This window comes from Suillus subaureus, assembly GCF_016647635.1.
Source record: "Suillus subaureus strain MN1 chromosome Unknown BJ212scaffold_31, whole genome shotgun sequence".
Taxonomy (NCBI): Eukaryota; Fungi; Basidiomycota; class Agaricomycetes; order Boletales; family Suillaceae; genus Suillus; species Suillus subaureus.
The window spans coordinates 202,027-216,130 of record NW_024538587.1 but is presented as its reverse complement, the minus strand read 5'-3'; the positions used below and the strand labels follow the sequence as shown (position 1 = coordinate 216,130).

Sequence of the window (14,104 nt, the reverse complement as noted above, 5' to 3'; positions counted from 1 at the left end):
CCGACATCAGCTACAGAACACGTAGTACTACAAACAGAAAATCAATCCACACATGGCTACCTGCAGCTAGGCATACAAATGTTATTTCATCTTCTGGTCACTTCAACATAATTTCTACGATACATTCGCCAATAAAATCGATCATGCTTCACGAAGCACGATCCTCTTTGGCACTATAATGAGACAGTTTCCTGGACTATTACTTTCACAAGAACTCATCACACAGATTCCGACATTCTTCGCAGTGGAATACGAAACACAGTCGGATGAAAGCAGTTATAATGGCAGTGCTTGCGGACGTTCATGCATGTATCGTTCAAGATTCAAGTTTGAAGAGCGGACACAATGTGGAGGATACAAAGCAACCTTGCAAATGCGTGAGATATCGCTATACTAACTATTGCATGTGTTAATGGGAGTGAATTTGGGGGTTTGTGTCTGTTTTCTTAATCTCCCGAGTTCTTTTCCTTGATATGGGTTTTCAGATTTAACGCGCGGTGTGGCTGAGGAAGCATCATGTATGGTTTGTTGATTTTCTACGACCTTGGTATGTCGCATTCCGATGAGGTTTTTTTGAGTGGTCACTAACCTTCGCCAGTTTTGCTATTCCAACACTTCAAAGTTCCCCGACTGGAAAGTAGTCTCAGTGTTTGTAACTCTATATTGGTATGGCGTGACTTACATGCTATGCACTTGTGGGTCCCACCATTGTAGATTCTTATCAAAGACGCGGCCTTACTTTTTCGGTGGTCCCAGTGGCAAATTGCATTACCGCTGCCGTCCTTCCCGTGAGCAAGTTTCCTCGGGTCACAAGATGAACTTCTATCTATGATGTATCGGACTGCAGACCTTCACCATTTTGCATCGGCGCCTCTATTTGCGCCTCTGAATCGTGTTCCACTTTTGCCCCCTCGCCACTCCGTGACTTCTCCCTCTCCAAGACAACACGTTTCCGTGCCTCGAGTCCCCCTTCATAGCCAAACCAACGTTTTCGAGGACAATGTGGACCGCGCAGCAATAAAACTAGAATTGAGAAGGCTTGGAGCGCTAGCATCAATAGTGAACACGCTCTCCACCCGTGTTGCACGAAAACTTGCGTGCCAACGGATGTGCCCATCACCTGCCCGATGAAGAGCTGGTACGTCTTGCTTAACAACACTCCGATTGATAACTCCTGCGGAACTCACCGATAGAATGAGAATGGCGTTTAAACGCGCACGAGCTGCGGAAGATATGCTGTGGCATGATTATTGTGAGTCAACAGCGGTCCCCCCCACGGAAAAACAAATATGTTGACCTTAGGACCCGAGTGGTCATAGACACTTGCTGGGCCTGACGCGCAACATCAAGCCCGAAGCATGCGATGACGACAGCTGCAACATTGATTCCACCTGCAGCAGTCTGCACAGCTTGGGAAACCAGGAGCAAGCCAGTGGCTGTCAAAGTTGCGTACCAAGGAACCAGCCTATCAATTAGACGCCCTGCGAAAGGTCCAACGAGCACGCCTAGCATGCCAACGAGACCGAAGAGACCAATTATGAGACTGGAAATGGTCTCAAGTTCAGGCAGTAAAAAGTCAGAGGATATGTGCGTACGTGGAGTAGTAATAGGGTGCACCTCCGAGAAGGAAGGTGAGAGTGACCCAAAAACTAGTGAAACATGTGCTGGATGCAATATTTATAATGGCCACCTGTATTACAAGTGGCTCCGTCACCGCATACTTGGCCATCGAAAATAGGATTTGGAAATAGGTCATATCACGGTTTTTGGACGGATAGTCAGGAAGCATCAGGTAGGCGCCGATAAGAACGAGTGATTGGACACCAATTGACATATAGTAGACTGCACGCCAGGTTGTAAAATTACCTATGACGCCAGCCAAGACACGAGCGATCAGGACGCCTAGCATGAGACCCGAGAGTACCACAGATAATGCAGACGCTCTACGTTCAGGTGGGGCCAGATCTGCAGCTAGGGGCATCAAGATCTGGGGAGTGACAGTTGCAACGCCGACCAAGAAGGACAAGGTCTCAAAAACTTGCAAATTTTTAGTCACGGCCAAACCTATCGTTAGAGTAGTGGATATTGCAACCAGCAGCAACACCAGTTGTCTGCGTCGAACAAGGTCGCCGAGGGGGGATATCAAAAGTAATCCCACTAAATATCTGGACCACGATAATAAGTCGTGAACGTTCCATCGGAAACCGATAAGTTCATTTACCCTGCTTGAACGAGGGTGGGGATTCTTGACAACCGAATTATACTCACTATTAGCCCAGATTCATTGAAACAGACGAAATAACACACCGTGAAACCTCTTCATATGTAACATCGAATGATTTCGAAAATTCGACTATGTACGAATTTCAGATCAGAGACACGCACAGCCGATAACTCCTCGCAACAACATACTCAACAGCGGTTGACAATAATACAAGTTAGCAACAGCTGTCTTTCCATTAGCATCCATTCATTGTGTACAGAGAAATCCGTACTGAATGTGCTAGCAAATCCAAAGGACATGTTGAGAAAGATGCCAAAGTGAAAAGGTTTGACGGGATCGTATTGGAGCCTTTTCGGGATCGGTATAAGACCAAAATCTTTTGTGGGCCAACTTTCTTCTGGGGACGCTGCAATTTGTTCGGCAGTTGCTTCGGGAGACTCGCAGTGCGCCCCTAGTTTCTCAGTGCTGGAGGGAGACATTAAAGTCTAGGGTGAGTCTCAGCGACGGTTAGGAACTGGCCGCCTGCTGAAGTGTGTGCTACGACGAGGACTGCGATAAGTATGAAGATACGCAAGACGGGAAGCACTGGGAGTGATGCCGGAGGCTAGGTCATATGGTGTGCACGGGCTCTGCGAAAGTGAGTATAGGAAACTCAAAAAACACTAAAAACAAACGACGAACTTGAGTGTAGGACACAGAATCCGAACGGCCGAGAAATCGACGAGAGAAAGCACACCAGCTGCCTCAAAGCTACCTGCCCTTTCATACACATGACGTCCTTATAAAGGCTTTTAATTCTGTCAAACAGATATTTCCGACTTCCGAGTCAATCAGCAACCGTGAAAGTCAGCAACTCACCGGAAGTCCGTCCTTGGCATTGGTAAGTACGCCAGCCGCAAGCGTTAAGCGCTTGCTCTCACGGGTTTAACCAGCTGCGGAATGGCTCTGCACCCTCAACAACCTGAAGCCTCAACGTTTCAACATTGAGTGCGAACCAAGAATATTATGTAGGTATTACAACAAACTGTTGAAACAAGCCAAACCGCAGTGCCAAGACTCTGTATGCACACTATTACGCTTTACCAAGTACTGAGGCCTCCGGAGGATTCAAATGCCAGGAAATACCATTCTCTCATGTGCTTCAACTTTTAAGAACCGCTATTTATATTTAGTGTGGTTTCAAATTTGGAGACTCTCAGATTATTTATACTATGTCAAGAGCACTGAGCAGGAATGTGAGTTGATATTCACCGCATACCGCAGATCCTAGTAGTAGTGGCCCCACAATTTCCTGGAAGCTGGTCCTTAACTGGTCCAGACCTGTAAAAACACAGCCTGCAAGTTTTAAAGAAATCCGACTGCAGTCGTTATCAGCCATATACATGAGCGCAGGTGTGACAGTTTGCAAAATATAAATCTCCGCGACTGGATATGCTCATGCTGCATGTATTATCATGGGAGCGATTTACCGTGCACTGTGTGACCGACTCCACAAACATACGGACAACAGCTTTTAGTGAGGGATCGTTCCGTGGCTCCAATAACTCGCCAACGGCAGCATATAAAAATCTAGTAAACTTCTGGTGATAGACTGTAGAAATGTAACATCAATCTGGAATGGCACAACATCAGGAAAACCCTCCCCGTCTAATTATACGACATTATCAATAATCATGCACTATTATCTCAAAATGCGACAGATTTGAACGATTAGATCCATTAGATCGATTATGTTACCCCCAAATAATTTGGCAGAATTAATCATAATGATTAGCTATTTGAGAACATCCGTTTAATTTTTGACGAGCGGTATTCACAAATTCAATCACCATCAGACAACATTACACAAAAACAAATTAGTTTTGATTAGAAAATGGTATGTAAAGTTAAAGCACAGCTAGTAAGGACTGAGATGGAGACTTGTATCAATCAGCGCTCTCAACAAATCGCATAGGTACAAAATGAATGTGAGTAGGGAGTAGATTAGCCCGAGTCCTATCCATACTATCAACATGAAGGTCAAATGGTTCAAAAGCGTTCACCTTGATGTGCTCCCCAGTAAGGACAAGCAGTTCAAAAGTGTTCACCTCAATGTGCTCCCCAGTAATGCCGAAGATTAGTCCTTGTCCTCCTCCATACCATCAAGGTCAAGCAGTTCCAAAGTGTCCAGCTTGTTGTGGCCCCCAGCAGCGCTAATCCGACTCAACTTACTGCAAGCCAAGTGACAAGTCAGCATTGAGGACTGAGGCAGCACCCCCCAGGCAAAAACTCACTGCACAGCCTCATAAATGTCCGCCATCATATGATGAAACTTTCCAGGTGCGTTCTCCTTCAACTGTTCCAGGGACTTGATGTGGTAGTTGTAAGTTTTGCTGAATTGGTTTCCTGAGAAGTTGAACTTCCCCAGTGAACCAAGAGACTTCCATAAAAGAGTGGAATAAACCTTGAAAAAATTTGAGCTGTGCATTCATAGAGTGATTACAAGCACATTACCACAGTTGCAACCAGCACCAGCAAGGATATAGGAATTTCAGGATGCTGCGCCTTATTCTTGGCAATTTCAACAAAGCATGCCACAAATTTCACACCAATGGCCTTTGAGCTAAGGAAGAGCTGGTTACATATCAAGTATATGAGGAGTTCACCCTGGTAGGGCTTGTTCCTAATAGGCATAGCATTATTGTTGGTCTGAAAAAAGTCGCAAGAATCAGCATAGCCAGAGCAAATGTAATGCACTCACATCGAACTTCAAAGCATAAGCATAAATGACCTTTTCTGTTAGTTTTTTCGCTTTTGCAAAGTCCTTGTGCCCAAGGCAGAAGTAGCCATCAATGTTTGCACAAGCATCGTCTTTCAGCTCATGCTGCAATATAGGGATGCGGGCATCCACCTCATATAATCAAAGATAGTTAGAAACTTCAACTGGATTGACTTGGATACTATGCACCAAATGAACTCACCAGCGCACCAAGCTGTGAAGCATACTGCTCATCCGCTTGAAGACATTCTGTGATTGTGTGCAAGCTACATTTCTCAGCCATGGTTAACAAAGTTCGCATTGAGAGCTGGTTCTTGTCAACTAATTCAGGGTACCCATGGACAAAGATCAGATAGCACTTGACTTCAGTGATCACAGCTTGAACAACCTGGCGGGTCTGTGGGTTCTGATCAAGGAGTTTGACTCTTCCCTTCTCGGATTGGACAAGTGAGGCGATACTCTTTGGCGCAGAGGTTCAGGCTTTTCGAGTGATGGTGCCATCATTATCAGAGAAAAATTCTGATTCACCACTGATAGTAGTGGTGCTTTCAACAGACTCTGAAATAGCATTGCCGACATCATCCCAGGTTGGAATCTAAAGGTGGAATACTATACTAGCAACCAAGAGGGTAGTAATTGAATTGAAGAATTGTTCTCACCTCTGTCGCTTGCTTATGATCATGGGCCAACACTTTGGAGTCCTTTAATACTGTGCCACAAGCTGATCCCTTTGACTTCTGAGACTTCCGGTCATCAGTAACGAGTGATGCAACCTTTGGTTGAGTTGTTTCTCATCCTTGTCATAAGTATTACTAATCAGGAACTACTGACCTCATCTGAAAGCATTCTTGCAGCAGTGTCTAAATCCTCATCCTCACTGATATGGTTTGAGTCACCATCACTGTCACAGGGGTCAGTGCCTGAATGGACATTGCACTGATTGTCATCTGAGTCAACACCACTCTGTTCATGTTTGCTGGATAGCATCATGTTCACATCCTTCATGGAGTAAGTTCAACAGAGTTTACTCGGCCAATAATGGGCCTCCTTGACTGTGCATGCTTAATCTGTAAGATTTCCTTTTCTGCCAGCCCAGGAGAATACTAACCTTTCTTCTTATCTTCACTATCGCTAAAACCATCATGTTCACTACTATCATGTTCAGTGTCTGTGTCCATGCACTGGTGCTCTGCAGCAATTAAATATGTCAGTAAGTGGCAAGTGATGTTCATCGACTGTATGTACTTAGTGTTGAAGGTTTTCGAGATTTTGATACAGGTGCATGCAAGTCCTTTTGAGGCAGTGTGGCATCTTCTATAAAGTGATGCATGTGGTTAGTATTCAAGTTGCAAACATGTTCCCCAAATGAAATAGGCTTACTAGCAGAAGCTTTTTTCTTCTTTTGCGCAGCTGATCCTCTTGCAGCACCCTCAGTTGGCGCTGACTGTCACTTAGGTTTGTCCTGCTTCCAGACTGGGAATTTTTCAGGTCAGCTGCAAACTATTAGTTTTTCCTAGTGTGCTTCTAACTCACCTGCATTCTCCATAGCCTTTTTCTTTGCTCCACATGGCTCTGAGTCTACCAGTGGGGCCCGCATCATGAGCCAGCATCATGGTCACCACTTGTCTGCATAGACACTTATCACAAGGTGCGGTCATGTTTCCTTGATCAGGCGAGACTTGACTAAAATTTGAAAGAAAGACAATGGTGTCTTAATAACCAAGGGTCTTATATAAATGCATGTAAAATGTAATGACACCACAATTACACTAGGATAAGACTTCTTGCCAGTCCTCAATTAACATGGTCTACGACTTTTCTTCTTTTGTGGTAGATAATGTGTGAGTTCTTGGGAGGCTTGCTAAACCAATCTATGTGATTAACTTAGCTGGAGCTTTTGTGTTATATCCCAACTTATAAACTTGTCTAGGATAAACCATCTAGACACTGGAATGTGGTTCCTTGTTAAGATAATCCTCTGTAGAGACTATGGTCTCAAATACAAATACGTTGACCAAAGACTGGTTGGTCAAATAGGCACAAAGTGGTGAGAAACTGGTCTCACAAATGAACAGAATGACCAAAGCTTGTGTTGGTCAATATCAGATAACTAGGTGAGAAGCGGGTCTCACAAATGAACAGATTGACCAAAGCTTGTGTTGGCCAATATCAGAAACTAGGTGAGAAGCTGGTCTCACAAACAAACAGATTGACCAAAGCTTGTGTTGGTCAATATCAGAAACTAGGTGAGAAGCTGGTCTCAAATAAACTAAGTTTCTATCATAAGAAACTTATGTAATCTCAAGGGAATGTCTTTTCCCTGCACTTGGTACTTCAAAGGGGCTTTCTTTGTAAGCAACAATCTTCACAGTGAGTAGCTCAAACTGAGATTCAAATGATTGCAAGTGGGAGATCCTATTTTTTTTGGGGAGAATGGGCCCTCCTTATATACATTTTGTGTGGGAATATTATGTAAGTAAAAAAGCGGAGCAATGACATCAGAAGTGGAGCAGAATATTCCAGAAAGTGGAGCAGAACATTCTAGCAAGTGGAGCAGAACATTCCAGAACAAATGACATCATCATGACATCATAACTTTCAACAGAATACTTGCAGGAGTATCTGTGGAGCCATATGACATCATTATGACATCATACCCTGTAGGTACAATTTTGTGAAGTATCTGATGGGTCAGAGCATCCCAATAGAAAAATAAATCAAGGAAATACTAGAGAAAACAACTCAGAAATAATAACACAATAACAAGACACAAAACACAGGCTTTTTAGATAGGTTTTTTTGTTAGGCTTTGAACTTTTCTCTATAGTTTTCTCTAGCCAAAGTGAATAAGCCAAAGGCAAGGCAATACCTTAACCTTCTTGCTTCACAATATCAACTAGGTCATTATGTGATTCCCATCTCACAAATGACTTTTCTTCAAGATATAATAAATTCATGAATCACAGAGGGGAAACTGAACTATATGACCAAGGTTTGAAACCAAGGTATGGGTTGACTAGCCTGATGCCTAAGCTAACAGACTTTGTCTTTTAGGGGGGCTACCTAGTAGTCATGTCCATGCATGATTCCCAAATCATGCAGGACAACGGTACTAAACTTGCTTAAAGAACTAGGGAGTGGAAAACTTGGGACAGGACTACTAGTAGCAGGGAGTGTGATGAATGGTAAGAGTTGAAAAATGAGATTTGAGTTGATGGTATTGAAGTTAAATTTTGTAGTGTTGCTGTGCGCTCAGGTGGGTTAGTACTCGGACACAGTCCATCCCTGAACTTACCTCAGGACCTACTAGCAGCATCGGAAATTGATTCAGGCTCAGCTGTCCATCTCATGGGGTGAGGGGACATAGATATCTTGAGTGCTGTGAGAAATCATCTGGGTCTGCCTCTGGGATGGGTGATGATAACATGAGGTGCGAGGTGATACTTACCCTCTGGGTCTGCCTCTAGATGGGAGATGATAACATGAGGTGTGAGGTGAGTCTTATGCGGAGATGAGCACTGGGTTCATACTTACCCAAATGTTTACCTCAGGCCTGACTTCACTTTTCTTAAGGTGGGTTAGTACTTACCTCAGGACTTCCAGCATCGGAAATTGATTCAGGCTCAGCTGTCTGTTTCAGGAAGCTTTTCTCTCCTCCTCTTGGCTCATTCAGGACCTCCATCAGAAATTGATTCAGGCTCAGCTGTCCATCCTAAAGCTTTTCTCTCCTCCTTTTCACGCATTCCCCACCTCCATCAGAAATTGATTCAGGCTCAGCTGTCCGTCCTAAAGCTTTTCTCTCCTCCTCTTCGTGCATTCCCCCCAGCACCCACCTCTCCCCTCACATGCAGATGTGCCCAGCATGTGGCCATGACAATTTCATGGTCACTGGCCTTAGCCAACATCTTGCAAAAAGCCATGACTCCCGTTGCCAAGCACTCTACAGGAACTCATGCCAGCCCAACTGAACAAACCCAGATCCTGTAGATGAGCCTGAGCCACCTATTCCTGCATTCCAGGGAGACTACTTTGGAGCTTACAATGAGGACGAGTTGGAGTGGTCTTGCTCTGATCAATGCTCTGAGCAGGCTGGTAGCAACTCTGACTCAGATGTTGACAACTTGGATAACAACTTGGATATCAATGATTCCCTATTTGAACCTGAATGGGAGGCACCAATGCTATCGCTACCTGATACCTTTGCCTTTGATGATGCTGACAATGCCAAAGTTCATGATGATCATGAGATTCACAATGCTCATCAGGACATCGAGGCACGTGCACAAGGCCAGCATGGATTTGTAGCTATGCCTTATCCAGACCCACGTGCTGGCCAAAGGATATCGTCTGAACACTCTGCCAATGTTGTGTATGGAGCACAGCTTGCTGATGACGAGAATATGTACTACCCATTCACCTCGAAGACTGAATGGGAGGTTGTGAAATGGGCGAAACTTTGTGGTTCAAGTTCTACTGCATTTTTGGACTTGCTCTCCATTGACAGAGTGAGCATTTTTCTTGGTTTCATGATGAGTATCTAATTTAATGGCCCCTAATACTAGGTCAGTGAATGCTTAGGACTTTCTTTCAAAAATGCAAATGAACTGAACAAGTTAATTGATTACGAACTTCCAATGGGACAACCAAAATTCAAATGAGAACAAGTTGTTGTTGCTGGAGAAGCATTTGATGTCTATTACCACAATATCATCAAATGTGTCAAGTCTTTGTATAGTGACCCGGACTTCGCAAGATATCTCACATTTGCCCCAGAGCAGCATCACACTGATGAAGACCAGATGGTTCATCTATTCCGTGACATGCATACTGGTAAGTGGTGGTGGGAAACGCAGGTAAGGACAGCTTGGCACAACACCTACCAGACATTGTAACTTATTATGGTTGTCTAGAAAAAGCTCGATGAAAATTGTCCTGGTGGAACCATAGTTCCAATTATTATTTCCTCAGACAAAACACAAGTGATGATGTTTCACAACAAGACTGCCTACCCTGTATATCTTACAATCAGCAACATACCAAAGGAAATCTAGCGTAAACCTTCATGTGGCGCACATATCCTGCTTGCTTATCTGCCAACAACCCGCCTTGAACACATTACCAACAAAGCATCTCACTGTCACACTATTGCAAATTTGTACCATGCATGTTTATGCTGTGTGCTCGCTCTGCTGAAACCTACTGGATTAGATGGTGTTCTCATGCATAGTGGAGATGGTGCTCTTCGTCGTTGTCATCCATTGTTTGCAAGTTTTGTTGGCAACTATACAGAACAACTCCTGGCCACAGGTATCAAGTTCAGAGAGTGCCTGAAGTGCGATGTTGAAGTCAAGGACATGGGAAGCAACACAGTCCCATTTCACTTGCTGCTTTAGACCATGGAAATTTAGCATTTGTGCATGCATGTGCCACAGCAGGTGTCAAGCCCATCATTCATCCTTTCTGGGAGGATCTCCCTTTTGCAAATATTTTCCAGGCTATCACACCAGATGTGCTGCACCAGCTATATCAAGGCTTGATCAAGCACCTCCTGGGATGGTTATCGGCAGCTTTTGGAGCTGCAGAAATTGACACTCATTGTCGGTGGCTACCTCCAAACCATCATATCTGCCTATTCACCAAGGGCATCACATGCTTATCACATGTAAGTGGTGCTGAACATGTGCAGATATGTTGTTTCATCCTTGGCATCATAATCAACATATCCTTGCCCAACAATCTTGATGCGAGTCGTCTTCTTCGATCAGTGCAGGGGCTACTCGACTTCCTATATCTTGCCCAATACCCTTGTCACAGCTCAGAGACGCTTCACTCGCTAGATGAGGCATTAGATCTTTTCCACGAAAACAAGGAGATTTTTATTCAACTTGGTATTCAAAACAATTTCAACTTGCCGAAGTTGCATGCCGCACACCACTACCATCTCATGATCACACTATTTGGTACAACTGACAATTACAATACCAAATATACCAAATGTCTTCATATTGATCTAGCAAAAGATGCCTACCACGCCACCAATCACAAGGATGAGTTTATTCAAATGACGCACTGGCTTGAACAAAAGGAGAAGATTTTACAGCACCTGAAGTATGTTACTTGGCATCTTGCTGGTGGCCACCAGTCTGAGCCCTATCATTCACATCCATCTGATATGACTTTCAGATGTGAACTAGTCATGACAAGACACCCTAGTGCAAAGGCTGTCAGCATTCAAAAACTTGTTGAAGATTATGGCGCAACTCATTTTTGTGAGGCCCTTGCACACTATATCGCATGCCACAGTCAAAGCAGCCATCCTGAGCCTCTCTGAGGTCAAGCACTTGAAAATTTAGCAGGTGACATTCATTTTCCATTCCAAAGTCTCCCCATCTTTCATAAGATCAAGTGGTGCTCGATTGATACTGGTGGCCACAGCAAGGGACATGTAACCTTGGACAGTGTCCATGCAAAACTGCAACAGTGGTCAGGCTCTCGTCTGGTTGCTCGCCAGTCTGATACAGCTTTGGTCAGGCTTGGTGAAGACTCAAATACAAATGATCTTGAAGGTGTGTGAACAGGTGCTGTTTGGTTGCTAATAACTGCTTACTGACTCATCTATGTTTCCATGTCAGTCAAGTTCAAGCCATCTTTGCCTTACCACCAAAATCAATACTGCTGCTTTTCCCACCAACATTTGATGTTCCTCCTCACCTTGCATACATTGAATGGTTTATTCCATTCCCATCTGCTCCTGACTGAAATAACGGACTTTACAAACTCTCAAGATCAATGCGCGGTGGTGACAGAGTGGCTAGTGTTGAGCTGGTGGGTGATATTGAGCATAGCATCCACCTTATACCAAGGTTTGGGAACATAGCCCCATGAGAATGGAAGAGTGAGACTGTTCTTGATGACTGCAACACATTCTGGTTGAACTCATATATAGATAGACATACTTTTTCAATATTCCAATGATTCTTGCTAATTTTGAGATAATTGCATCCTGCAGAAAGATTATGATCATCTTCATTCCTAAACACAAGTGATTAGATAGAATTATCCAAATAATGTGATTTAGTGATAATTTTGTGAATTTAGCCCAGGAGGGTTTTCCTGATGAAATTGTGTTGGCTGTGTTAGAGGAGCTGCATATATGCCAACTGAATCAAAGTTTTGCAAAACACCTGAGTGATAGTAATAGTACTCAATAACCAGCAGATTTCATGAGTAATTTACCATGGAACAACTGTATGAAGTTGGTGAACTGGTGATAATGCATGAGCAGATCGGATCATCAAGAATTACATGTTACAGCCTCTAAGCTAGCAGTATATAATATGTTCAGTACTAGTGTCAAGTTTTGGCTTGAGAGATTTTCAGACTAGCAAAGCTCCTCAGCACCTCCTTTAGTGCCCCCCTTCTTGCTGCAGACCACAGCCAGGTGACCACATTCTGCGTTCTCAGGGTCGTCATTCGCAACTAGTTGGGACTGCTTAGATGGCAAGATCTTCCAGACTTCCAGCCCACCTTCATAACCAAACCAGCAATTCCAAGGACAATGGGAACCTCTAAGGATAAGCACAGCAAGCTGGAAGACATACATGACCATGAACAGCACAGAATCTGCACACCAGCCATATCCAACAAAAACGTCAGTCCCAACAGACGTCCCCGTAATTTGACCCAGAAAAACCTGTGACAGCCCATTGAATCATCCAGCTGATTTACAACAGAAAATGTGGATTAACACACTGATATGTTCATCAATGTGTTTAAATGCGAGCGCACAGTCTCTGAAATGCTGTTTTATTGTCAATCAGTATGGCAGAACTACAAAACACATGATATTGTACCTGAACATCAGTGTAGAGAGTGATATGGATTGAGTTTGGTGGAACATGTCTAATCCAAAGCAAGATATGATGACCTCAGACGATGAATTTCAGGAAGCTGCCAAGCACCTCACCCAATCGATCACCCTTACCATGGAGACCTGCATACCTTACTCGAAACCCTGCCCTCACTCCAAACAATGGTGGACAAAACACCTGTCCAACCTCAGAACGCAGGTCAAGGAGCTCAGCAAACTCACCTACCAAATGTGGGGTCTCCCCCAGCACCCCAGCCATGATGACCTCAAAGCCAGCAAGGACAAATATGCCAATGAGATTGTGGCAACCAAGAAACAACACTGGTTGGACTGGTTGGAGGACATCGAAGGTAAAGATCTGTGGACCGCTAACAAATATATATCAGCAGAACCCTGTGATGGAGGAAAGACCCACATACCCTCCCTCACCCTCACCAACCAGGATGGATCCATAGCTGAAGCAATCACCAACAGCGAGAAGAGTAAAATCCTAGCTAAGTCTTTCTTCCCTCCCCCCCCCCCCCCGATGCTGACTCTGTCCCACATGACATGGAATACCCTGACCCTATTGAATGAACTCCACCCATCACCCTGACCAAATCAAACAGGCCATCAGCAACTGAGCAGATACAAGGCACCAGGTCCTGACAGGATCTGCAACATTGTGTTCAAAGAATGTTCAGACACCCTCATCCCCTACCTCCAGCACCTATTCAATACCACCTTCTCCCACAGCACATACTACCAGCCATGGAGAATGTTCATGATGGTGGTCCTGCAAAAACCAGGAAAGCCCAACTACTCAGTTCCCAAGGCCTACCAGCCTATCACCCTACTCAACACCACTGGTAAACTCCTGACAGCGATCATAGCTGACCAACTCACCCATGTCCTTGAATGCCATCAACTGCTACCCAACATGCACTTTGGAGGTACTGTTGAGATATGCACTTAGCTTCATCACAGCATCACACGTCCAATGAATTGAAGCTATTATTTGTGACAGTCACACCAGTTTTGAGGCTGCCAAACCTAAATTGTGACAAGCAGTAAAAACATCAAAAAACATATCTAGTGCATCCAAAAGTCTTTGTACTGAGTGTTTGCAAGATGTCTGCACTTGCCATGACCCTCAGACTCAACCTCCAAGTCAGTGGCTGGAGCCTGCTAGTGGACAGATCAGTGCAAGCACCAACTCCCTTGAGTGGAGCATCCCATGGAAGATGCTCTATGATATCGAAAATGTTGTCAA

At 44.3% G+C, this 14,104-nt stretch overlaps 4 protein-coding genes across 4 annotated transcripts; 1 reads left to right on the top strand and 3 right to left on the bottom strand.

Moving 5' to 3' along the window:
* Window positions 1-545: 545 nt before the first annotated feature.
* Window positions 546-2,703, bottom strand: BJ212DRAFT_1525877 (major facilitator superfamily domain-containing protein; the record flags this gene model as incomplete). Its single annotated transcript, XM_041341732.1, has 7 exons — window positions 546-1,135; window positions 1,188-1,236; window positions 1,298-1,543; window positions 1,596-2,165; window positions 2,222-2,315; window positions 2,386-2,448; window positions 2,496-2,703. The coding sequence occupies 7 exons, from the start codon at window positions 2,701-2,703 to the stop codon at window positions 827-829; spliced, it is 1,539 nt and encodes a 512-aa protein (XP_041189658.1). The 3' UTR covers window positions 546-826.
* A 1,637-nt stretch (window positions 2,704-4,340) lies between these two features.
* On the bottom strand, window positions 4,341-5,265 carry BJ212DRAFT_1484010 (uncharacterized protein; the record flags this gene model as incomplete). The annotated part of the gene is made up of 5 exons (XM_041340720.1): window positions 4,341-4,434; window positions 4,498-4,667; window positions 4,718-4,912; window positions 4,965-5,114; window positions 5,185-5,265. The coding sequence occupies 5 exons, from the start codon at window positions 5,263-5,265 to the stop codon at window positions 4,341-4,343; spliced, it is 690 nt and encodes a 229-aa protein (XP_041189657.1).
* Window positions 5,266-9,382: 4,117 nt separating this feature from the next.
* BJ212DRAFT_1448568 (uncharacterized protein) lies at window positions 9,383-11,741 on the top strand (the record flags this gene model as incomplete). The annotated part of the gene is made up of 8 exons (XM_041338560.1): window positions 9,383-9,503; window positions 9,642-9,835; window positions 9,899-9,994; window positions 10,034-10,314; window positions 10,353-10,644; window positions 10,669-11,284; window positions 11,315-11,552; window positions 11,615-11,741. The coding sequence occupies 8 exons, from the start codon at window positions 9,383-9,385 to the stop codon at window positions 11,739-11,741; spliced, it is 1,965 nt and encodes a 654-aa protein (XP_041189656.1).
* Window positions 11,742-12,363: 622 nt separating this feature from the next.
* On the bottom strand, window positions 12,364-12,909 carry BJ212DRAFT_1278490 (uncharacterized protein; the record flags this gene model as incomplete). Its single annotated transcript, XM_041331435.1, has 3 exons — window positions 12,364-12,675; window positions 12,735-12,783; window positions 12,836-12,909. Coding segments are annotated over 3 exons (435 nt in total), but the record flags the coding sequence as incomplete, so codon positions are not given.
* Between the last annotated feature and the right edge of the window lie 1,195 nt (window positions 12,910-14,104).